This window comes from Dreissena polymorpha, chromosome 4 (genome assembly GCF_020536995.1).
Source record: "Dreissena polymorpha isolate Duluth1 chromosome 4, UMN_Dpol_1.0, whole genome shotgun sequence".
In the NCBI taxonomy this organism is placed as follows: Eukaryota; Metazoa; Mollusca; class Bivalvia; order Myida; family Dreissenidae; genus Dreissena; species Dreissena polymorpha.
The window spans coordinates 78,498,024-78,524,311 of record NC_068358.1 but is presented as its reverse complement, the minus strand read 5'-3'; the positions used below and the strand labels follow the sequence as shown (position 1 = coordinate 78,524,311).

At 36.9% G+C, this 26,288-nt stretch overlaps 1 protein-coding gene across 1 annotated transcript; it reads right to left on the bottom strand.

Annotated features, from left to right (window-relative positions):
• Positions 1-11,785: 11,785 nt before the first annotated feature.
• Positions 11,786-20,732, bottom strand: LOC127878530 (uncharacterized). The gene is made up of 3 exons (XM_052425062.1): positions 20,706-20,732; positions 18,847-19,048; positions 11,786-12,003 (listed from the first exon to the last, which is right to left on the bottom strand). The coding sequence occupies exons 1-3, from the start codon at positions 20,730-20,732 to the stop codon at positions 11,786-11,788; spliced, it is 447 nt and encodes a 148-aa protein (XP_052281022.1).
• Between the last annotated feature and the right edge of the window lie 5,556 nt (positions 20,733-26,288).

Sequence of the window (26,288 nt, the reverse complement as noted above, 5' to 3'; positions counted from 1 at the left end):
GAATGTAATTTTGAAACAGACGAGCTACAAACAACACATTTTAATGTTTCTTCTTTACGTCAGGTTTGAAACCGTCGGGCCGCCATATTGTTTTCAAAAGTAGTTCCAAATCCAATATGACGGCCGCCTTCGTACATCAGAGAGACGGTGTGGTGTAGCCCACTGTCCGATGCGTTCAGATTGAGCCTAAGTCCACGCAGAGTTGTCGGTCCATACTTTCACATACAATATCTGCCATCATAAGAAAATCCTTCCAGATCTGAAAGGGTGTTATTTTTGCGTTATATAATGAAAAGTAGTATCATTTCTGTTATATTTTGAAAACAAAGGAAAGGGTTAGGTTTGTAATGACAAATAAGTTACGTAAAGTAACAAAAAGTAAAATTAACAACATAAACACTGTTAACCACGCGGCTTGGTCATCGCATGGTTGGTTCAAGGTGCAGGATCACGTGACCAATGGGATTAAACGTAATGGATGTAGACAAACCCGTAAGTGGCGTGTTTTTTTTTCAATTAATTTTTAAAACAAGTTGTCTTAAGAATTTCAACTAGTGCATAAACGACAGTTTTTATGCTGTTTATGGCAATCTGAAATACAGAAGAATTACTTTATTTAATATGCCTGTGTTCGTGGCCGAAAATTCGATGTGTACAGCATTCATGTACACGGTTATTCTGCACGGAGCGTACAGCATTCATGAACACGGTTATTCTGCACGGAGCGTACAGCATTCATGTACACGGTTATTCTGCACGGAGCGTACAGCATTCATGTACACGGTTATTCTGCACGGAGCGTACAGCATTCATGAACACGGTTATTCTGCACGGAGCCTAAAATTTTGGAACGGATTACAAGCGTATTTAAGGATTTATTTTTTAAATTTTAAGATATCGACACAAGCTGCATGAAAAATGTGTTTTATGCATTAAATATGTTTGGAAATGTATATGCAAAACTAAAGTATCGGTGTGTTTCCATTCTGTCCATCCCGTGTGAACCCCGTAGATCCTGCACCCTGGGTAATAACGGGTGGAATTTGATGCAGCTATGCTGGTTCCAGTGAAAGCTCTGTGCGGAGGTTGACTCATAGCTTGTAAAAACAAAGAAGTAGTTCCCTTTAAGACAAATTTACGATTAACAGAGATGATTTAACCCTTGTCGATATCGATAAAGTGAAGATAGATCTTAGTCCATTTTCAACCAATGTGATATTAATTAATATTTTCTTCTCATTCCATGAACGAGATCTGCATGTTCTTTGACAAATATATGATTGTGAGAAACTTAGACTTGCACCATATTACTTTTAAACTCTTTCTTCCTGCTAGTGACACTCAAGTATGGTCATGATAGCCAATCAGACAGCCGATAAACTATTACACAACTTTGCATGCTTAACTTTCGACCCTCTGTGGTGTTCTCGTCATGCGGCAATCGCTAAAGACTAAAGTACGGAATCCGGGTAGTGCCATCTATAATCTCGCACTTCTTTCATCAAGGGCGACACTAGACACTCGAAGCGATACTTGATCTTTTTCTTGACAGTCGCGGCGATACTTGATCTTTTTCTTGACAGTCGCGGCGAAACTTGATCTTTTTCTTGACAGTCGCAGCGACGCACGATATATTTAACACGATATATCGCCATTGTGTAGGTAGCCAAGTATCGCTTCGTGTGTCTAGTGTCGCCTTTGATGCAAGAAGTGCGAGATTATAGATGGCAATATCCGGATTCCGTACTTAAGGGTCAGATAACAAAGCACACCTCCTTTTTTTTGCATATTTTACAAATTAACGATAATTAAAGAACATTGTTTGTGTTGTATAGTGTTGTTTTCATAAGCCGTCTTCATTATCATCACCATCACTATCATCATCACCACCACCACAATCACCACCACCACCATCACAACCGCCGTCACCGCCACCAACTCCACCACCTCCACCACCACCACCACCAACAACAACAACACCGCCAACAACAAAACCAGCAGCAGCAGGCTTGCGAAGGGTGTTGCCTATCCACTGCCAACGTCTCTGAAGGATGTGATCTTCAACTGACTGCTGATTTGCTCTTCTCCACAATATTTCGTTTAAAATCTTGTCTGGCCAGCGGATCTTGAGGATCTTCCTGAGGCAGATATTGATGAAGACCTATATTTTCTTTATTGTGGTGACAGTGGTTCTCCAGATCTCTGCTCCATATAGAGTATTGGCTTCACGATGGTATTGAAGAGTCTAATATTCGTGGTGATTCCAATTTCTCTGGATCCCCAGATGTTCTGCTCGTGCTTTACCGATGAGGGTTCTAACATTTGCATCCATTCAATCAGAATGCCGCCGAGATAGGTGAAGGTGTCCACCTCCTCCGGCGCTTTGCCTTGGACTGTGATGGGTGTGTTGTTGTATGCGTTGGTATTGAACACATTGCTCTTCCCTCTGTTGATGGTGAGGCCCAGTCTAGCTGAGTTGTCCGCTACCATGTTTGCATTTTTCCTGCATCTGTTGCTGGGTGTGGGAGAGAAAAGCCAGTCGAGATCTTATAACTGTTTCCAGAGTGTTCACTGAATTCCATCCCGCTTCTGCTCCGTCAATGTCTTCATTACACAGTCTATGGCCCGCAAGAACAGGAATGATGAGAATAAGTAGCCTTTGCCTTACGCCGGCTCTCACGTTGAAGGCATCCGTGAGCTGTCTGCCATGAACGATTCTGCAGGTCTTCCCATATTAGACTTCCTGATGATGTTCCTGGCACTCCGAATAGTCTCAGAAGTTTCCAGAGGGACTTCCGGTCAACGCTGTCGAATGCCGGTTTATATGTTGATGAAGTTGACATACACTCCAGGGATTGTTCCAGAATGATGCGCAGGGTTTGCGATCTGATCCATGCACGATCTCTCCTTTTGAAAGCCGGCTTGTTGGTAACAGAGATGCGGGCCTACTGCGTCTTTCATTCGGTTCAGAAGGATGCGATTAAACACCTTTCCTGGGATAGACAACAACGTGATTCCTCGGTAGTTGGGGAGCTTGAAGAGTTTACCCTCTTTGCACTTTGTTGAAATTTCTTCTTCTTCCCATATCTTGCTGAAGAACAGGGTGTTTAAAAATCCACACTGGTCTCAACGGCAGCCTTAAGCGCTTCTGCGTGTATGCTATCAGGTCCTGCAGATTTGCCGTTCTTCAATTGTTTGATGGCGCTGATGATCTTTTCTTCATGGGAGTGCAGCACTTGATTTGCAGATCGCTTGTCGCTGGCGGAATTTCCGGTGGGTTCGCTGGAGCTGGCCTGTTGAGTAGGTCCTATAATTGCTTAATTCACCTCTTCTTCTGTCCTTCGTCATATGTTATTGCCCCTCCATTTTGGTTCCCTCTATGGCTTGGCAAACTTTCCTGATAATATTTTGGTTATGGAGTACATATCTTTAGTTCTGTTCTGATAGGCTGCCTCTTCCGCCTCTGTTGCAAGCGTTTCTAGGTAGTTCCTTTTGTCTGTGTTAATACTTCGCTTGACGCTCCTATTTGCTGCGATGTACTTTGCTTGTGCTTTCACTTTTGCGGCTCGTGTTCTGCTGTTGTTGACACTTGCCTTCGTTTTTGCTCTTTCTTCAACTTTCTGAAGCGTCTCTGCTGATAGCCACTCTTTGTGAGTGTAAGACTTTGAGCCCAGTTCTTTTGGCATGCTGAAGTCATTGCTACTGTCACTCTCTTCCACTTTTGCTCTATCGTCTCTTCTTCAAGAAGCTCCTGTAGGACCTGGAACTTGTTGGAGACTGACTTTAAACACTTCTTGTTTCCATGTGTCTTTCAGTGTAGCAGTGTTGTAACGTTGGTTTTGGCTGGGACCCCTGTCCAACTCTTCTTCAGCTAAAGTTTCTATCGGGCGACAAGGAGATGACAGTCCGAAGCCACGTCTGCTCGTCGCTTGGCACGTAAATCCGTAAAAAGGCGACGAAACTTAATTGCGATGCACAGGTGGTTGATATGATCTTCGTTGACAGGTTTGGTGACACCAAAGTTGCTTTGTGTATCCTTCTGTGATGGAAAACACTTCCTCCGATGGCCAGTTTACTTGTGGCGTACAAGTCGAATAGTCTCTCCGCAATGTCGTTCATCTCACTTAAAACTTGCTTTCCATGATCTCCTAATATTCTCGGTTGTCACTGCCAATCTTGGCATTGAAGTCACCTTTCTCTTTGGTCTGTCTTATATGATGGTTGACATTTTATTGTTAAAGTTGTCCTTCTTGTTCTCTTCACTGTCGTTCGTCGAGGCGTAGCACTGGATCCTCTTCTTCTATGTTATGAAAGAGGCAGTCATGATCTGTTGTCCGTGCGCCTCTCGCCCGATGAGCGATCTCTGTGCTGACTTGGAAAGCAACAGGGCTACTCCCTGGGTTTGTGCGGCATCCTCCTGCACATGCCACGAGAACAACAGTAACTCACCCGAAGTCAGTCGCTTCTGTCCAGAGCCAGACTATCTTCAATCAATGATCCCTAGGATGGTGAGGTTTAACTCCCTCATCCCTGCGGCCACTTGTACTGTCTTCCCAGTCTCGTACATAGTTCAGACATTCCATGTACCGAGGGTGGTTGTGGTCCTGGTGGAGATGATGGTCTGCGGCCTGATTGCTTCCATTTGACACTGGCTTTCACCGTCCGGCGTCAGACATCCACCAGCTGAAGGGCCACCTTTTTACAGGTACGTGATGTCTGCTGTTATTTTGTTTGGCGTTTCTGTAGCAATAAGGTTTCAACAGGATAGGGTAGCAAGCCCTTGGCCCAACCCTCCTCCTTTTTCAGCGCGGGCTTTGAACCGTCCTTGCTAAAGAGCTGAAAGAGCCGCTTAACAACAATCTGCTTAGTCTGGCCACCGCTCCGGTAGCCATGGCAATTTTTAGTCGTACCTCACCGGTACTAGTACCATCCGTGGACAGGGTTGCTCCCTAGAACTTCAAGCTAGTCACTTCTTGTAGCTTCACGCCGTTGATGTTGATGTCTACTCCGGTGTTGTTCGTGCTTTTCTCCATGATCTTTGACTTCTCCTTCCTGTATACGCCTGCTCTTTCATAGAGTATATTTCTGAGGTCTTTGATATCACTCCTGATTAGGTCACTATCGTTAGCGAATTTAAAGCTGGAGTTGGGTCTGCCACTTATTTGTATTGGAGTATCATCTGAATTATCTTCCAAATTTACAGACTGAACAAGACGGGAGAGAACATGCATTCCGAATCGACGCTCACTGAGGTCCTGAAGATTTCATACCCCTGTCCATAAAGAAGTACTGAGCTGCTGACGTTTCCACAGAGTTCTTGGATGACTTTCACCAGCCACTCGTCAATCTTGAATCCTCTCATTATCCGACATAGGTCATCATGCCACACGCGGTCGAAAGTCTTCTTAAAGTTGAAGAAGATGTAGAAGATCTCACGTTGTTCTTCAAGAAGATTTACTGTGCTCTTTCCAGCTCTGAATCCAGCCTGCACTTCGGCCAGCAGTGCTTCAGCATTATTTTTCGGACGATTTAGGGTAACACGTATGGGGTGAACAGTGGATTCACTCATTGGGCCAATGAAGTCTTAGATATATAATAATGTTATTTACTATGCTTGCATCGTGTTAACTTTTTTACGATCGAGATATTAATAAATAGTATACACATTCTTGTAACTAAAAGTAATTTAAACTGTTATTGAAGTGATATATTCACAATTTGGCAAAAAGACGATTGCATAAAAAACTCACGAAGAAACGTGTTAAAAATATTGGTTCATACATGGATAATCAAAATATACCACGACAAAAACGTCATTGCCTTTGTTGTAACGAATAAGATATTGAAGACGTGTTTTATTTTTGTAAATGTCCTTTATTAACTGATATTAGACGAAACTACTTTAAGAAATGTTATATTATTCGACCCTCTGTTAATACATTTCATCAATTGCTGAATACAACGAATAACGTTGATTTTTTAAATCAGCCAAATTAGTACAAATAGCTCTGATTTTAAGAAATAATATTTCTAATGTTAACACTTAACTGCAAAAAGTTATAGTCTATGTGTAACATGTAATTTATCTAGCCTTTTCGTAGCCGTATGCGATTCTTCTTATGCTAATATTATTACTTTATTTATATCTTTGACATAATTGTATGTGAAATATTTAGTGTTTGGACGCGGTACACTGTGCAAGACTGAATACATATTTGTCTTGTCTTCATAATCAATATTCATAATCGGAAAAAAATAATAAAAGGTTTGTATCGCTTTTTATCGATAATTGAGATGATTAGTGCTTAGCATAGCGTCTCAAATGTGCCAAAAATATTGTAGCACTTTTAGATTGTTCTTACATATGTCCCTGATTGGAATACAAGAGTTTTTATTCAACCAGTTTTTCTTGTTATTATTCGTATTACTTAATACTATTGAACAAAAAGTGAACACATTTATTTTAACAATGAACATAAACTAGAATAATAAGTGTTTACTCATCAAGTACAAAAGTGTATGCATTAAAAACAACTCGGTTAGAGTCAATCAATAAATTGACAATATTTTTGATACAATACTTTATAAAGAAGCAGTGTGTATTTTTTATCAGGCTACAATTTCGATAATTTTCACAATATAGACTAGTTTTAAATATTATTTTTTTCTAAGTTTGATCAAAACCACTATTGTACGTGTAGTTCTTAATTTAATGCGAAATATAAACATGTATGGAATTGGTAACCTGAAATGTGTGTAAACAATGGCTAGTAAAGAGCTGAGGGTGTTTGTTATCAAGATGGTTATCCAGCTGATAGAAAAAGTCCTAAGCACAGTCGTCCAGAGATAGTCGTAGAGAGTCTCGAAGGAGCACTCAACGCATAGAACATAAATCAAATAAAGGTGTAACGTGCTGAGTTGCAGTTTCTTGTTGAAAATGTGCGCATGGAGAAAGTTTTGCATCGTTAAGAATCCGATAATGAACTTATATAAATGGACTGGGGCAATACAGAAATTCTCTTTAAGTAAATGTTACATTTTATATAGGTGCAAATACTCTTAACAATTGGAGTTAGTTTATGTTAAAAAACGTCAACCACAAAGTACTTACCATTACAGAATCAATAACTACTTTATTCTGAATTGTTTATGCTTTTTCAAATGCTATATAGTTTAAGTGAACCATTTAAACACACTTTGCGCGCGCGTGTGTGTGTGCATTCGTGTGTTTGTGTGACAACGAGTGTAAGTCAGCCCGAGTGCATGAATTTGTGTTTGCCTCTCATATAAATATTTATTCTGACAATATTTTCGTGTGTGTGTGAACTATTATGAATTAGTGCACTGTTTATTGTTTTACATTTGTGTATATCTAAATGCAATATATGAGTTTGCCATATATGTTATATGTTATATTGCCAATGTGGTATGTATGAAAATGAAATTGCTGTCATACATGGTAAAATAAATGAGGAAAAACGCGCACACTCTCTCATGCACATACTAACGCGCAGCACATCCATCCGCACAAACTAGTGGCATTCAATTGGAAGGAGACATTTTCTTGAACGGCGCTAGTTCTTACCCTCTAGGGATTGGTTTTTTTTATCAAGAAATACTCAGAGTTTAATTTCGATATCTGAGAGTATCAGAAAATTATAATGGGCATGTTTAAAGTACTGAAATCAGACATAAACCAAAACTTATTGCCAAGTTAAATATTTACGTTACCGATACGTATTATGCGGATTTTAGTAAAACATTTGATAGACATTTCCAAATATATTATTTTCATTAACTTATCAATTGACAGAAAAATGAATAGAAAAATAGAGAAACAGAAAGAAAATCACAACATTGACAAATATAAAATTAGTACAACTGTTACGGCTAACAGTTGTATTTTGCAACAATGCAAATAACTAAGCTACTAAAAGGTGAACTTAAAACTGTTATTGAGAATAATATAAACGGAATACTGCTTCGAGCTTATTGGCTTTGGGTTTAAGGTTACAAAAAAAACTATGCAAATCAATAAAATCTAGCCAAAGCCAATTTTTTTTACAATAACCGTAAATTAGTTATGGTACAGTCATAAAAGATCAAAACGAACCTGCAAATGTTCATAAAAATCTTTATAAAAGGACGACAATATCGATGTAAGCAATACTGAACGATGGCATAAAAACATATGACATAACATAATTCCAGAATACATGCAAAGATCATTGCTAGACATGAACGTTAGGAAAGCCCATGATCAGATGGCATCCATGCAGAACTTTACACAATATGTGAGCATTTATTAAGCAATATGTTGTTAACAACCTTTTTTTAAAACTTAAACAACCTTACAGAATTACAAAAACAAATGATTAATCAATTTTACCGTCTTACACAAGACCGAAAAACACATCCATTTAATCGAAAACTAGAGACATGTTTCATGTTAAAATGTTTAATACAAAATAGCAACAACACACATTGCAAATCGAATCAAACCTTTCTGTTCAGTCATATAATTAGAACAAATCAAACCAATTCATCAAAGGAAGGTACACTGGTGTTAAATGAATTCTGGAGGAAATTATTATTGTTATTTAGTATTTATTTGTATGTGCTTTTATTTTTTCCATATTATATTAAATGCACGTGTTATACAGAAAAATTCAGATTTATATTATGTAAGGGTGTATATCAATACAGGTGTAATACAAAAACATTCATATAATTTAACGCATGCATTTTCATATACCAAAACATTTTAACTAGATACAAACTTGCACATAAATATAACGTACAGTTCTTGTTCACACACGAAAACTAACAAAGATAACATTGCAAATTATACAAAGCATAATTGCGTTCTAACTAAAGACCGACACAAAACAGCCTTTTGATCGATACCTGAGGGCATTTTTACTTTTGCACGTATATTAGAAAATAGATTTAAATCCATTGTCAAGACAATCAAAGCTTTCTTTTAAATAAGCATTCTTCATCAAAGGAGGATACACTGGCGAAAGCCGGCTTCTTCAAGAAATTATTCAAACTTTAAACATTAACTAAATATTATATACAGCTTCATCCAAAGTAGAAAAATAGCATAACACAATTTAAACAACGCCAAAATGAGTTTTGCAAACATAAACTATTAATCTGAAGCTCTTATCATGCCTTAGCGTTAGTTAAAGAGTTTTGCAACGAACCAGTAGATATATTGTCACTGAATACATGTATTCCTGAAAAACTTATGCTTTAAACTTGTTTGAACAAACGGAAGCCTTGGAAATTGTCGTTAATTTGCAAAATGACTTTTTTTAATGCTTGCATAACCCAAGCTTGCATATCCATGAATAGTTTTACCAAACCCATCATAATATATAATTTCAAAAATAAAATCGGTATATTTCAAATTTATGTTGGCGAAAAACAAGATACAATGGTCAGAAAGCGAATCATGCAATATTATGCAGAGCGTTGTTTAACAATGTTGGAAAGTTACTTATTCTTAAAATTATTAAAAGCAATTTTGGTACACATACTAATATTTAATACAAATTCCTAATTATTTTAAATAGTACACCATGCTAAGTAATTATGGCTAAAAAGTAATGCTAAATCAAGTTATTGTGAAAAAGAACTTCGATAAATTCCATAAAATCCCGAGTTCTTAGGAAAACTTCTATTGGGAGGGCTCTGTGTCTCTTTGGAAAAATAGCCAACATAGAAACAAGTTATTTATATCTAAAAACGATCGTATTTTCTTTATTACAACATGGCCCAACGAGGTATTCTAATTTTGTTTACAACATGACCTAAAGAGGTATTCTAATGTTGACTTACATATATGACTTAAAAAGCGAGAATTGTACAGTTTTCAAGGTATAATAAATCATCTTTAATAAATAATTAAAGAAAACTAAATAGTATACATTAAAATTGTCAAAAGCATACAGGTTAGATGGAAACATAAAATAAATCATAACTATATTAATTACTCCACAACGTATACATGCTTAACAAAACAACAGAAAATACACAAGTTTGCAAATTAGCGTTTCATTTACAATTTAAACCAAACGTGAAGATTCCAAACAAGTTGATACATGACACAAAAACTCGCTAAATATTCCAGACATTAACCAACAAGCCATCTTCAGCCAACCAGTAAGCTAAACAAGTGACAACAAACTAAGTATGTAATACAAAACCTCGTGTACATGGTATTTGGGAATGTCTCTTCAAACGTTTAGCATGGACATTGAAATCTGTATTTACAAAAAGTTAGAATTGAAGTACATGTAATAAACACGCTATGACTCCGTAGTATTATTTGCAAAGTATTTTATATAAATTCAAAGCGGAAAAAGCAACATCACAAACGAATGCTTTGTATAAGTATTAAAACTCAGTCTAGAGGAAACGATAGTTACAGCATAACATAAATTAAATAAATTACAAACGTTCTGCGCGTATTTTCAATTCATAGTACACCTACCATAAGGCAACACACACTCAGTTTAATTACTTTTTCATATTTTCTATATCCTTATCCTCATTTTCTTGTGTAACCCTAATCCATTATTTTGACATTCAAATGATGAATGGAATCGTTAACAATTAAATAATATCTCTATCAAACCAACAATAGTCTGTAAATATAAATAAACCATAAGTACACCAATCTTAATGCAACTAGCACTCTTGTGTGTTTTTCTTGTTTGTGTTATTTTTGTTTCATTGTCCATGCCTTTTCTATATTATTGTTATCTTTCTAATAATGTATGCGATCGATTAAAACACATGATTTCTCACACCGACAATAGGCTTTCTATAAGCTATATATATACCATACTTAATATAGAAAAACAAACTGTAAACTGTATTTCAAACAGATTATGTTATATGCACAATCTTATATTTTTAAAATAGAAATAACAAGTGAAATTAAAAAAAGACTAAAAAATCTAATGTAAATGACGTCAGCACCAACAAGTGAACAAACTCGAATATGCATACACTGACATAGCAATAGTATTCAATTTATTATTTGTAAATGAAAATCATGCATGGTGCTGAGTATTTATATTATTGGTAGTATTGTCATCTTACTCACACTCCATTGGTCATTGTCGGTTCGGGTACTACTTAAATGTACCCCGGGCACTCTTTAGTATACTTAAATGTATTCCGGGTACAAAATATTGAGTGAAACGTATCCGGGAATTCGAACGCTAAATTGGTCGATGTCTGCTAATTTTTTTTAATGAATTAAGTTCATATAAATGTATGCCGATTTTCTGTAAAATGGCCTCTATATTATCGAAACTCTTACTCAAAAAGCATTTTGAGGCAGGTTTTTTTCAAAGAGAATTTTGTTTCGAATTCTGTGGCGCGTTTTACGACATCGTATTTTTGGTGGAATAAAACTCTGGTACGGTCTAAACTAGCTGGGTACGTGTAAGTATATTTTCCGTACTAGGGGTACATTTAAGTATACTTAAGAGTACCTCTGGTACATTTAAGAAGTACTTCTGCTGACAATGACCAATCGAGCATTAATCTCTGAACTTGAAATAATTATGTTTTGAGTATTGTGTTTATAACTTACTAGATTAATTTTAATTACTTTGTCAAAATGATTAATAATAACAAATATTGATAAATCTCACAATAGATACTTAGGTATTATAGGTATTGCAAATATTAAAGCCCAGACAACTTTTTTTCATGATAACCATATAACTAACATCAAATGCGAAGTAAGTATGGCGCACACTTTTTAATTAGTATTTGTTTTATCGTAGTTGACGGGAAACTTTGCAATTATATTTCGCTGAACCCTGTTCGTTTCCTCGAGTAGCGGAAGTAGCCTGTTTATGTCGTCAAGCAGCTGGTTGGCTGATTCAGAATGCTCGCTCTTCAACGCATGTATGAGGGCGTCTTCAAAATCGCGACGGGCGCGATCCACGGTGGGGCGGTCGTCAAGAGTTGTGTCCCCTTAAAATAAAAACACTCAAACATGTTCTATCAGTGACCGTAATGCTGGCTGGTTTTTGAGTTTAAAAACAAATATTCAAATCAGTACAACAGGTAATTAATAATTATATTACACATTAGCTAAGGGCGTATGTGATACCAGTATATATATATCGATGTATGTATTTTGTTAGAAGATACTAAACTAGATGGCTCCAGCTAGATAGTATCAACATGATACATGTATATATTATGTATGGTTGATTGTTTAAGAATAAAAGAAAATTCTGCATGATCACAATAGCATCACTATGTACTATTATATACACTTAGAGAATTCAAACGCAACACGTATTCAAATAAATATAACTACCTTATTTTTGAACGGATTTGTTGAAACTCGGATTCAGACTAATTTAACACATACCTAATACTTCTAGTATATTTTAATTTATTAACATTAAAACATAAAACTTGACAAATTAAATACATCACTGAATCTCAAAATTGTTCAGCTTAATACAATAACAATCTGAAAAGAAAAACGCAACATGCCAATTGAGCTGTTGCGCTCCTGAATATGAATACGAGCAATATTATTTTCTGAAATAATGCTCTGTTTTCTGGTTGAGTAACCCTCCTGGGATGATGAAATTGACATTTAATTGGAAAATATTTCGCGTTTACTTTACTTGATAACTCTTCTACCGCAACGCTTTTCAAACATAAATATCTCAAGAATCAGTACATATTTTGATTTGAGAGTATACATGTGATTATTTGACTATATTATGTGCAAGCTAACAATAAAATCATTCCTCCGAGACGTTCGTACGCTTTCACATGTGGGGAAGGTAGCTTGTATCATGCCAATGGCGCGGTTGCGCTCCTGAATATTCCTACCAGCCATATTGGTTATTTAATTAATTTTATGTTTTCTGTTTCATGAAACAAGCTAGAATGATGATATTGAAATATAATTAGAATTGTATCGTGTTTCACCATTTCACGTGCATAAAGAAATGAAACCACACTTACCACATATGCAAAAGCGTCCAATCGCCATGAATGAATGATTTTATAGTGTACTTGCAGAAAATATAGTCAAATGGATGCGTAATTGTTAAATCAAAATCTGAACCAATTACTGAGGTATTCAAGTTTGCAAAAAATTGCGCTAGAAAAGCATCCAATTGTATCAACTCGAGTCATGCAGCTGTGCACTGCAAAATGCAACAAAATTACACACACTTTAAGCGCAAACACATCTGCCCAAGCAACATGCTTGTCTCAATAGTGTAACCATTGAGTGACCTGTCCATAGCGAGATGCATTAGCTCTCAATACACACTAGCCCCTTATGTGTAAAGGCGATCTTAACACATTCAACATGCTTCGGAAAACAGTCAACTCTATACATTTATTGGTTTGTACCTAACGCATATTTGAGGTAGCATGTTATAACTAAACCAAATTATTTGGGAATTCATTGCATAGATAAAACAATTGAATTTAAGAAAATTATTTAAAAAATCTTAAAGCATAACAGCCATATTTATAAGAATGGAGTACTTGAATTTTGGAAATTATTAATAAATGTTAACGAGGAAGAATATAAAAGTGTAAATAAATAAAAATAACTTTGGTTAAAATATTTCGCAAAACATCAAACAGAAAAGGCAAATATGCATGCGCATTTTTTGTTACGTTTAAGACCAACAATGTGAGTTGTAACAGATGCCACAATGATCAGTTACCGGAGTCCAAATATGCATACTATGAATATGCTATTGCGTTTCAGACTTGTAGGTCAAACAAACATTCTTATTAATTAAGGCTGTTATACATAACAGATGCTAAAAGAATTAGTATACATAATAGAAGCTAAATGATTTATTACCAGAGGGCAATTTCCTTGCCTCTGGAATTATACGCTAATCAACATCAAAACACACTAAATTAATCTAAGACGATGCATTATACGTGATTAAATTTACAAAGTATCGAATCAGCCAATCAACAATGAGCACGTGCGAGGGCGGAGTTATATTTAGCAACCAAAAAATGAATACTGCCATCTGTTAGATGGTCATGTAGCTTTGAATATTCACTTCAGTAGAGAAGTGACAACCCGTTAGACAACCGGGCAGAAAGGTCATAACCTGTTGTCGAGGGGCCGTTAGGTCGCCGCAGATATCTTGTTGATCAGAATATTTTACAGACATTGGAAAACGCTGTATTAAGGTTTATTAAACAGCAAAATAAATCGCAAACAAAACTGAAATGAACTTGTGTACGTTATTGGGTTCCACCGACTACGCGACTGGTTTTAAGTTTACAATTACCTATCAAAACGTGTATGCATACATAGAATACACAAAACAGATGTATCAACTATACTGCTCCTTGGCTAAATCTAGAAAAACGCAAATATCCGCTTCGTTTATTCTGCAAAAGGGTTCGAGTTATTGAGAAGATCATATTCAAAGCGAGATTACAGGCATTTAACACATTAACATTGTCGCAACTAAGAAATGACTTAAAAAGGTAATTTAGAAATGTATAGATGTTAAGTATATACCGATAGAAAATTTGCCATTTTTCACTTAACTAGACTTTAGGGTGTATAGTACATATTTGAAGTGTTTTTGTTAGGAGAAATGTTACTAAGAAGAATCAAAATGATGCCGGGCTGGTATCTTGGGGGTTACACAAAATTCAAAAGTGCGTCCAAGATGGCGGCCATTTAAGGTCTGATTTGTTTAAACATATACATATAAATTATTTTATGTTTTTCAATTACATTTTGATATTGCTATACATGTTAAATAGGAATAAAGAAGTGTAAACGTTTGTTGTATAAAATGGGTGCCAGAATCGTTATGGCTGCTCAAAAATTGCTCCTAAACACAGATCATATCCAAATTGTCTCATAAGAATAATGCATAAGAAAAAGCACATAATGTATTAATTGCTAACACCATAATGCGTAAAATTCAAAATTTGTTCACCAAGGTTATGATAAGGTAACATTTTTCAAACAACTGGTTGTAAAGTAGTATGTACACTAGTTTAGCTCATGTTGTGAGTTATTGTTTAGCATAAAGTGATGTTCTAATGTAAATATTAGTTCAGTACCCATGTTTGTCTTCAATACCTACAATTACATAACGCAATACACTATTATTGTCCATTTTTCCTTTTTCATCGACAACGTTAATTATCTAACGGGCATGACATCCTTAAACCTATTACAGTTGTTTAAGCTCCACACAATGTGCTTAAACATGATAAAATGTGGGTGTACATGCAATAGCCCATGATCAACACTTGGATGCTCATGTAATTAAGCGCGACTACCATGTACTATCTTTTGCATTAGTCAAAATGTCCAGGTTGACAAAGTTCAATGTAACGGTGTCAATCACATTGATTCAGATAGAGGGGTGGGGGTCTGCATCTAATGCGTGTTTCCATATACACGCCTGTATGTGAACACGTTTCACATTTGAATAGAATGTTTATGTGGTTGGTGGCAAGCTTGTTAGCGATGGCATAGCCTTACTCGACTTGCCTACCCTGTCTGCCAAACGAGGGTGTCCTGTAATACAGATTTTCTACTCTATCAGGCTTTCCATTGAATGCTGAGACAATCTGTTTGCTTCCTTCAGAACTTCTTTGATACAAGCTGTCATGTCGCCTTACAGTCTGATGGAGTTGCCGACGTTCAGCATCTGAATAAATGTTCTCTTACCTTTACCAAAATATCCAATCAACGTGTTGCATCCAGAGATAGTGCGAGCATACAGCAAGTCGGTCACGATATCTCTATTCTTTTGGGCATCTCTGCGAATGTTTATTACTTCTCTTTCTTTCACTGATGAAATCATGATCACCAATAATGAAAGTTTATAGACAAAATAGTAATGTAAAAACAAAACCAAAACGCCTGTGTCATCAGCTTCCACAGAACGTCCAGTGTGTTCTGCTTCTATAACATCAATCTTTTGCCTATCATAATAACGTCAGCTTCGTTGATTGTTTTTAAATCAGCCCGACTGATTTTGACACTTTTATGTATTTAAGTGGGCGTATTATGATCTCCTGTAACGACCAACTTATATGATTGATTGTACAATAAGGTGAAATGTTTTATCCGTACATAAAGGTGAACAAATCAGGGGAATCAGCAGTTGTATGTTCTCAGTAACACCTAGTATAACATTATGTGGTGGTGGTAAAGACATGTCACCCGTTAGTTTTTACACCCTTGAGACATTGGATTGTCTTTCTGATCTCGCCACACTCTTAGAAGTGAACTCCATGTATCAGTCAAACATTTTGTAGGCATAACATTTATTCAGATTTTTTCCTATACAAGTGTTATATTTGTAAATACAGGCATGCATCTTTCCGTCTATGGGCCAGTGAATGACATACAGGACAGCATATATATCTATTACAGAACATGTGATCTGCCTTCTAATATGCCGCTTAGACACTCATTCTTTTATTTAAGTTAGCATCTATTTAGGTTTTCCTATTCGGTGTTACCCCTATTCAGTTAACCTAGCAGTAGGTCTGGAGCGAATACATGGTTACGTATATGGGTATTGACAATTTCCCTAGAACTAGCTTGTAAGCCATCACTCTTGAATACATCAGATTGATGGCATAAAATTTGGTTACCGCAACCGTAATGCGCTGTCTAGACACAATCTGAGTTTCAACCTGTTTAGATATTGACCCATAAAAATTGTGCGGCCATCAGTTTTCAAATTCAGTCATTTTGGTTTTACCAATACATTTTGCTTAATTAGCAGAAGTTGGTGCTATTGTTCCAGTCATAATGTTCACAGGACTATGTGGATGCTTGCTTGGATCCAACTGATCGATAAATTATGTCCACTTTTTCCGAATACTTACTGTATCCTTATCATCAACATTAATCCTTCCCCGCTTTTCTTATTTGTGCTTTCCATTAGTGTCCACTTAATTGTCTCTGCTCAGTTCTCCTAGATCTTCTTCAATCCTGCTGCAAACATGTAGGCTCAAACTACAATTCTTGAGAGTTTTAGGTATAAGAGTTGAACCTATAGTTCCCTACTTGTCATGGCTATATCTCATACAAGTTGTTTCTATGAACCATATTGGAGTTTGGAGATTCCAGCAAATTTCGACTCAATCGGCTCTTCCAACCCACTATTTGTCATAAGGGTTCTTCCTGACCCCACAAGTACATGTACATTATGTAATCTTTAAACACGTTTCACTTATCAAATATATATAACCTGTGTAAACTGTTATTAAATGAATTAGGAACATAATTTAGACGTATAATTAATTTGTTTGCGTACTTCATGCTTACCCGATGTAAAGTACACGGGTGTAAATCATTTATGCTTAACCAATATGTGAATATGATGTTCGCACTTGTGCATTATGCAGTACTTTTGTATATCTATTATGGTTTCTTAGTTTCCTTGTCTGTGATCTCTCTATGTAGAGGTTACATAATATATTTAAGGGATTTTAGTGGATAATATTGAATGGTCTTTACAAAATGTCATTTAGAAAAACACTTATTTCAGTTTTTATAGCATGACATTCCGATTCAATGTAGTGAGGTGGAGTATTAACTGCAATTATTTGCATAAACGACCATATTGCCAGCCTTCTTGCGTATAATCTGAACTTTGATTTCGATTGATTCACTTTCAAAACACTAACAATCATAAAATAATTATATATATGGCTGAAAAGACCCAAAATAATGGATAAAGTCATGAATTTATAACCATATACGTTAAAGTGCTTAAAACGGCGGCCATTTTAGACGCCATCTGGGATTTCTCGAAAACACCAAAGATCTCAGCTCGGCATTATTTGAATTCGTCATCAGTAACATGTACCCTAACAAAAACACTTAAACATTTACTATACACCACACTGTTGGGTATATGTCATTTACTGCCGGACCAGTAAAATAAATTTAGGTAAATCGTTAGGTTGAATATTGAATGCACCTATCGATGCACAATCAGTTTAATAACAGTAAACACAATCAGCAAAACAGGCCTGACTTAAAAATGGTTCCCCATTCATATTTAAAATGAGTTGAAGTTAAATTTTTAAAGAATTTCTTTAAAATGTTCCGATTGCAGTAATAACTTAATTATTTCGGTTCTTCAATGCCTACGTAGCCGTTCAAAGCTAGATTATGCTAGTATTGTATGGAACCCCTTCCACCAAACAGATTTTGGCAGCCTAGTGCGTGTCCATCGATTAGCCGTAAGGTCATCACCAAACTCTATCGCTTCAGACAGCCTGGTTGTGTCACAGAAATGTTGCACAAATTGGACCTTCCGCTACTCCAAGAAGACAACGCGCGAACAGGTTGACTCTCGTGTCCAAGGTGGTGAAAGGGCATGTACCGGTCATTTCGATTAAACACTACCTACATACAGTAAGACCTAAACGTACCATATGGCTAAACAATACGAGGACTGTATCAACCAAAACATAGTGTGCAAACTTGTGAACAATAATGCCAAGTGCTACCAAACGATTCAAGCAAAAACTCGTTCTTAGTTATAACTGTGCTTGACTGGAATAAACTCGGTGATGACCATGTAAACTATTAAAAAATAGAATTTTTCAACGACAGTGTATTTAAACACAATATTGTAAATTCGCGCAATCCACTCCGTCTAGTAAAAGCAAGAAAAGGTATATTCGATCTACTCAGCCAGATTCAGATCCAGAAGCAGGGACAATCTACGACATTCTATTGGCTATCGATAAATGTGAAAATAGAGAGCTATGCCAAACAAAGTTATAATAATAAACTTCACACATTCCTACCGACAACAGTGAGTCGCACGGCACACAGGGCAGCTATTTCGAGATCCGTAAGACCGATCGCATTGAACTGGTCGGCGAACCGGAACAGCGTGTCCATGGTCGTCTGGTCGATGATCTTGCGCATGGTGGCGGTGCCGTACACCTCCCCTGTGTAAAGGAACAGCATGCTATCACCGTCCACTAGGTACTCCGCCTGATTCAGCTGGAAAAGGTATCGGTATGATATATCAAGTTCGATCCTTTGTATTTAAAGGGACTTCGAATGTTTTCTAATTGTTGCTTTTCAAAGAAATTAAATTTATAAATTAACAAATGTTTTTTTGGAATCGTCTATAGATTTTCCAGGTTTAAAAAAAAACCTGTGTGATGTTCGTCATATAAAAGCAAATACGTAAAGTATATGTGTCTGAGAAAATACATTTTCACAAATATTACTTGTTTCGGCTTAAACGGGTTTCGGAAACTTTAGAGTGTCATTTACACTTAAATTAATTACGATTAAGTCTTTAATCAGCTTACCATCCATACATCGTAATACGCTCTTTTTGCAAGAACCGTTCTGTCATTTTGCGTGATTGTGTTGAAAGCAGAAAGACTATTGAAGAAACCTGAAAAAATAAAAGTGGAACTTAAATTAAGAAACTATAACAGAAACGTTAATATATAACTATGGCATTTATTACACACACACACACAAACACTTTTCTTGAAAGGATCAGATAAAAAAAATAAGAAAATGGATTGAAATGAAATACATCTTGAATCCAGTTTTAAATAATTTACCAGTATAACTTGTAAATTGCACTTGTGAAATCGGTAAAAATGCACGTTATATTCATGTAACCAAACTCTTAATGTAGTGTAACCTACAGCTCAACGAAATACACAGCATTCGGGTTAACTCCTTCCGGATCTGGAAAGTTTGCTTGTTTGTAACGTTTATTCAAAACTTTATTACTTTCTAAACAATTGAACCTTTAAGACATGGCTCACATGCAAAAAAATTTAGTTTATTAAGTAACAAGATTAAATAACAAAAATATTTATTAGAATGTCATCATGTGGTGTGTAATGGCGACATGGATACGATAAAGCTTTGATTGATATGTCACGTGAAAGACAATAACACGCTAAAGCGGCCCATCCACACACAATATCATTGTCAATTGTTTTGTCAATAATGAAGATTGACAATAAAATTGACAGTAAATGGATGATATTGAAGACACCGTCAATGTATTGATGAAAATCAGAGATCTCAAATATTTTTTGACGCATTGTCAAATTTATTGACAAGTGCTTTGCACCCTTCAATATTTTTTAATCAATATGAATTGTCTCGTCAAAATTTTCGTGCACAGTAAACAGGGTTAAAGGGCAAAAAAAAAATTCTGTCAATATAATTGAATCAATAAATTTGACAATGATATTGTGTGTGGATGGGCGGCTTAGAGGGCAAAAAATATTCTGTCAATATTATTGAGTAAATAAAATTGACAATGATATTGCGTGTGGATGGGCCGCCTAACATTGAAACGCAAGATATGTCAAAATCCTCAACTCTTTTTGTAAAAATTTACAGTACTTTTTTTTCTTTTCTTTATAGTAACACGTCCGGGGTTTTACAGTCCACATACAACAAACCTGTGTTCAATATTAACATCAATCTTACCTCACATGCGAAAACTGGTATTATGTCATATGCGACGAACTTAACATAAGACCCGTCTGCGCATTCACGCAGTCTGGTAAATAGCTACCCAGTCCGCTATAAAGTCACGCAAGGTTTCGCGGTCTCATAAGCAGACATAGTAACTCATGTTCAGACTGCACAATTGTGCTGACAGTCCTGGAGCTACCTTGTCCGTATATAACATAAGACCCATCTTCGCATGATATGATTCAAATTATAAACGCGAGGTACATGGCGGTTTATACCAATAAAGCGTTCATTAATGAAAGGGAGTCCGTCGATGATCTTTTTGTAAGTGATACGCACGTCCTCCTCACTGTCGCTGGTGATTTTTAGCCGCGTCTGTAAAAACAGGATCAACAATTACCATGAGGGCAACGTCGAACTAAACGAAATATATTTGTTTTAAAGCACCGGGATATATTAAAACCATGTGACCACTTTGGCGTGGTTGTCTTTGACAAAATGATCTGTGTAAAAAAACACTATAGAGACCACGTCACATGACAAATATAAAACCTGTTACTTTCTGTTTTAGAGAAGATATTGTGTGATAAGTTTGCTATTTAAGCCCATACAACCATGTGTCCAGAAAGGCGTGGTCAGTTTTAACTCCATGGTCATTATTTGAACACTGTTTATATAGGACAACAATACAATGATACAAAGTACGTACCCAATATTAAACCAATGTATTGCTGCTAAAGACGAGAAGTTATTTTTCTTTGTTAGTTTAATATTTAACATGCCACCCTCGGAGCAGCTAAGTATTTTGAGCCAAATTTGTAACGGCCATTTAGAACATGTTACACAACCGATACTTAACATTATTCTGCACATCCAGTTTGCTATTTCAATAAGTATTTTTTACAAATATTGTGACCCCCGAGGATTAATTTCCAAGTATGTTTTAGCGGAGATATTATACATCAAATGGAAAAAGGGCAATAACAAAAGCTGAACCCTAACACGCTTTACAACTCTAGAGAAAACGCTCGCAATTCGCATCCCTGTCTGTCAAATAAAGAATTGTACTATTAAAATGGTATATTATTAATGTTTCGTAGCCATGAATTTTGCGGCAATAAAAGCGTTGTAATACCTTTCGATTCGTTGTCGCCTTTTGTTAAACTAAGAATAACAATCGAAAACAATGTTGCCCTAGTGATTTGTAGCCTTGCTTGTCAAAACAAATGCTTCACACAGAAGTGACGAATATCCCACCACACATCATGCCGTATTATGTGGCAATTTGTTATAATGATATTTTTGTGTGTTTTTAATTCGATTTGTGTACACAGATGGACAGTCAGGCAAAGCACAGACGTCAAGTTTGGACCCAAGAATCACATATCTACGTCCTTGCGACTATGCGTTGAGGGGCTTTAAAATAAAAAAAAATCCTGATTCGTAGTCGGCACATAATCAAAAGCTTGTAGTTTAAGACAACCAATGTTGATAAATATGCTCAAATAGGCCTACATAGATGCGTATCGTTGTAATAGAAGGAAGGACATTGTGTGTCGGATGTACTGATTTCGCGTAGTAGTGTCGAGCTTTTAAGAGCAAGCATTCGTAAAGGATCTGTTTCGCAACCCCATCCCGCTTATATCTCATTTTGATAAACATATGTTACATACAAATTATCGTACACTGTTGTTGTGCGTATTTAAACTATACCTACTATTAACGCATGCAGCTCATATAACAAAATCGATACAGACCTTCCCGGCGTGATGTAGCTGTATCTTCTGACGATGATCCGCCTTTTCTCGATCAAGAATCGCCATCCCCAGACGTATTTCACCGAAGGTGGCCAAAACTTTCGCTGTATCCAAATTGTGTCGGTCAACAATATCCGGAAACCTCTCGTATGCAGCATCTGAGTCTGCAATAAGCATGACGCAGTTATCCTTTGGACCGCTTGCTGGCGCACCTTTCAGTTCTGTTTCCGGTGAACTGGTTGCAGACTCGGGACAAGTATGTCCATTGTACGTGCCCATCTCATTATCCGCAGTGTCGTTGCTGTTGTTTGTGGAAACAGTTGGTTTATCGCAGGAGTACTTCCTCTTTAGCGTTGCTTCTTCAAGTTTGCTCACGATGTTTTCCACGATGTCCTGATCCTTTATAGGATCCGTGATTTTCTTTATTTCTTGTATCACTTTCTTGCTGTTGTTTGTTTCCACTACTTGATCTATAAGCATTTGTATCATTTCTGGACTATACGGCGACCGGCTCTGTGACCTTCTACAAGTTTCCGGGCTGATAATCTGTTCAAGGTTGTCTTGTGTCCTTTGTCCCGGATAGGCTGCAGCGACCCAACCATCGTCTGATATTGTTCTCTTGTAATCAGGGATCAGCGTATCCATATCTGGAAACGCGTTTAATGACGAAAACCCGCGCCAGGATTTACGGTTGTCTAAATCCAGCATATTTGCTGTAAATGCTAGCTCGCCTTGTCGCCTTGTAATTCCTAGCTCGTTTTGAGTCGGATATTGAATGATGTCGTTCACCGCTGTTTGTATTTGTGAATTTGCATTTAGAAAATCATTATTGTTGCAAAACCCATAAGCGTTTGCTGACGGTTGCGCTGAGAATGACACTCGCGTTTCATCTAATGGGACATTATTTTCGCTTAATGTAGTCATTGCGTTCCCGTTGCTTCCAGGCGCTCTATATCTTGAGTGTTCGTTGTTTTCGGGCCAGTTATAAAATAATGTTGAATTTGTGGCGTGACCTAAACCAGCACTACGTTGTTGTTCCCATGGATAGAGTTGTCTTTGACCAAATCCATTTCTAAATTGAAGTGAATATTGAACCGCGTGTGTGGGGTACGCATTCGAAATCATAGCTTGAGTAGTGTCGACTTTCTCGAGCGGATGTTTAACTATGTAAGACGCTTTGTTGTTCACCATTTGGTCCGCCGGCGGATGAAACTGATTCTTGTTTCGCCATCGTATCGCTGTTGGATTCGACGGACCAGGAAACACCCCCGCAGGCTGACAGAACTTCCTGTTCTCTGTATGACTGTCCAGTGATAGCGGCTCATTACCAGTTGGCGTTTCGCTTGTCTGGTTCATTTCGAGCGAGAACTCGCCGTTTCTTTGAGTGACAGCGATCTCGTGGCCATCTGTATCGGGCCCGCCACGTTTGAAGACTGACATAACTTTCTCTTTTTCAAGTTCGTGTATCAGCCCTATCCTCACAGCTGCGAATACATAATACAAAAGCAGAATTCGCACTTATTAACGTTTTGTTTTACATGCATATATTAAGTGCAACTTACAAAATCCTTTTAAAAGACCAACGTGTCAAAGAATGTAATCCCCGACGAAAATTGGAAACATGCGCGTGGCCTCTCTAGAATCATACACATTATGCATACAATGTCAATACACTTGCATAATTTTATGAAAAGTTAAATTGCTTTAAACACTGATGCTTGTGCCACCTCACGGAATTTTTCGAATACACCAAGGCACACTTTTCTTTTAAGACCTCGTGAATCTTAAGTTATGGACAGAAAATCGCTGTCAACCCTCTGAGTCTTCCAAATCGTGTATGAATACATTGTTCTTTTCACATAAATTTAGTGAATCCGGTACAATCCCACTGCATGCGGTATACACAACATTAGTACAAAAACCTACCGAGATTAATACGAAATGTTAAATGCATAAACAAGTGCGATACAAACGTTCATATATATATTTATCACATGCTATACCCTATTTCCCATGTAATACAACCATTACATACTTTTTTATATTACACATGTGTAATACAACATTTTTAAGCGTTTTCATTGGCTTAGTTTTCTTTTATTTACCAATCGCATTTTGTTATTTTGCTGAAATGACGTTGCAACGTCAAATGACGTCACAAAATGTCAACAATATCCGGGATTTATCATTATGTTTGCGTAAATATTTATTTAATTTGCTCATTTAAAAGCATGTGCTAAAAAAGATCTGACACTCGTTGTTATATCATACCATACTTTATTAAACTCGTTCGGGAAATTCGTTAGTAAGCTCGCCAAAGGCTCGCTTACAAACAAACTTCCTGAACTCGTTTAATAAAATATGGTATGATATGACAACTCGTGCCAGATGCTATATATATGTTCGAGTGTTCTACGACTTGGTTTCGGATAATCGGTCTCGTTGCAATCTTTGCACGCTCTCCAATTTTGTACCTTAGATTTAGGTTGTTGTTTCAGATACATGCCCCTGGGTCATTGGCTAACATTTTAGAGTATGAATACTATTGACATAGGTGGAGAATTCTATCATACATACCATTTACCGACATTCCTGTATCCAACCAACGCTTAAAGCAACACGCCTTACAGCGGCTGCGATTGGCTGGCGACAGATCACATTGACCGTTGTTCACACAAATGGTGTGACTCTTGCCTATGTTACGCTTGAAGAATCGCTGAAAAGCAGAGTGTCTAACGTTAAAAGAAAGGTATATAAGTATATAAGTTTTGGATTGCATGATTGATTGTTGTTGCTTTTAATATATTTTTGTTTAAGGGCACTTGCGTCATTTGCGTGTTTTTTTAAAGAAAACTTCAGCATTTGGGTAATTATAATTCGTGCTTTGCGTGTATCTCCAACTCAAAGTTTAATATTATACTTAAAGTCATGGTTCAAAATAAATAAGGTTTGGTAACGACCTGTCGATTTCCTACCGCTATCAAAAATTTATTCGTGAAAAAAAGGTTAGTCAATACATTATACGAAGGAAAGTTCGTCTTGTTTACTTCATAACAGTTCCGCGTGTCTTTCTTTATGTTTCCTAAAACAATAATAACAATAATAGTTCCGTACTCGTCAAAATACCCTGTAACCTTGAACTGTTAAGGTTTTTTTCCATTCTGATAGGTAATTCATTACGGACCAATGCAGAAGTATAGTTTTACAGTACACTAGGACAAATGATGTTTCATTTTCGGAAAGAAGAAAGTGGACCTATTTTGTGTCTTTATATTTTTTCTCCTATTTATCACATTTCTAGTTTATTGTTTCGAACTAAGAAGGCTCAAGTGTGGCATTGTTTCTTCCTAAAATCGTATGGTATTATGTAGCCTGTAGTAAATAGATTTGTGACTTGTTCTGATAAAACTGGGCATGACGCATGTGATTTAAGTGTCGTCCCAGATTTGCCTGTGCAGTCCGCACAGGCTAATCAGGGACGACACTTTCCGCTTAAACTAGATTTTCGGTAAAAATGGACTTCTTGTAAACGAAAAATACCATTAAGCGGGACGTGTCGTCCCTGATTAGCCTGTGAGGACTGCACAGGCTAATCTGGGACGACACTTTACGCACATGCATTTTGCCCAATTTTCACAGAACAAGACACATTTTGATTTTTTATGAAAACATTATTCCTACTTCTCTGCTTTTCTTCATTCGGTTCGCGGGCGGATGATACTGATTCTGGTTACGCCATCTCACCAGGACTGGATCCGACGAACCGGAAAACATCATCGTCTGCTGACAGAACTTCCGGTCCTCTGGATTACGATCTAGTTGTTGCGGCTCTCTACCAGTTGGCGTTCCGCTTGTCTGGTTCACTTCGAACGTGAACTCGCCGTTTTTCTGGGTCATAACTATCTCGTGACCATCTGTTTCGGAGCCGCCACTTTTGAAGACTGACATTACTTTCTCCTTTTCCATGTCGGGTATTCGCCCCATCCTCACAGCTACGAACACGAACAATCATTGAGAACGCAATT

Excerpts from the sequence above, each read along its gene's own strand:
- LOC127878530 (XM_052425062.1), bottom strand. The coding sequence starts at position 20,732 with ATGGGTCTTATGTTATATACGGACAAG. Across the intron at positions 19,049-20,705 it reads TTATGTTATATACGGACAAG|CTGAATCAGGCGGAGTACCT; the intron begins GTAGCTCCAGGA and ends TACCTTTTCCAG. Across the intron at positions 12,004-18,846 it reads CGTGCGACTCACTGTTGTCG|GGGACACAACTCTTGACGAC; the intron begins GTAGGAATGTGT and ends TTTTATTTTAAG.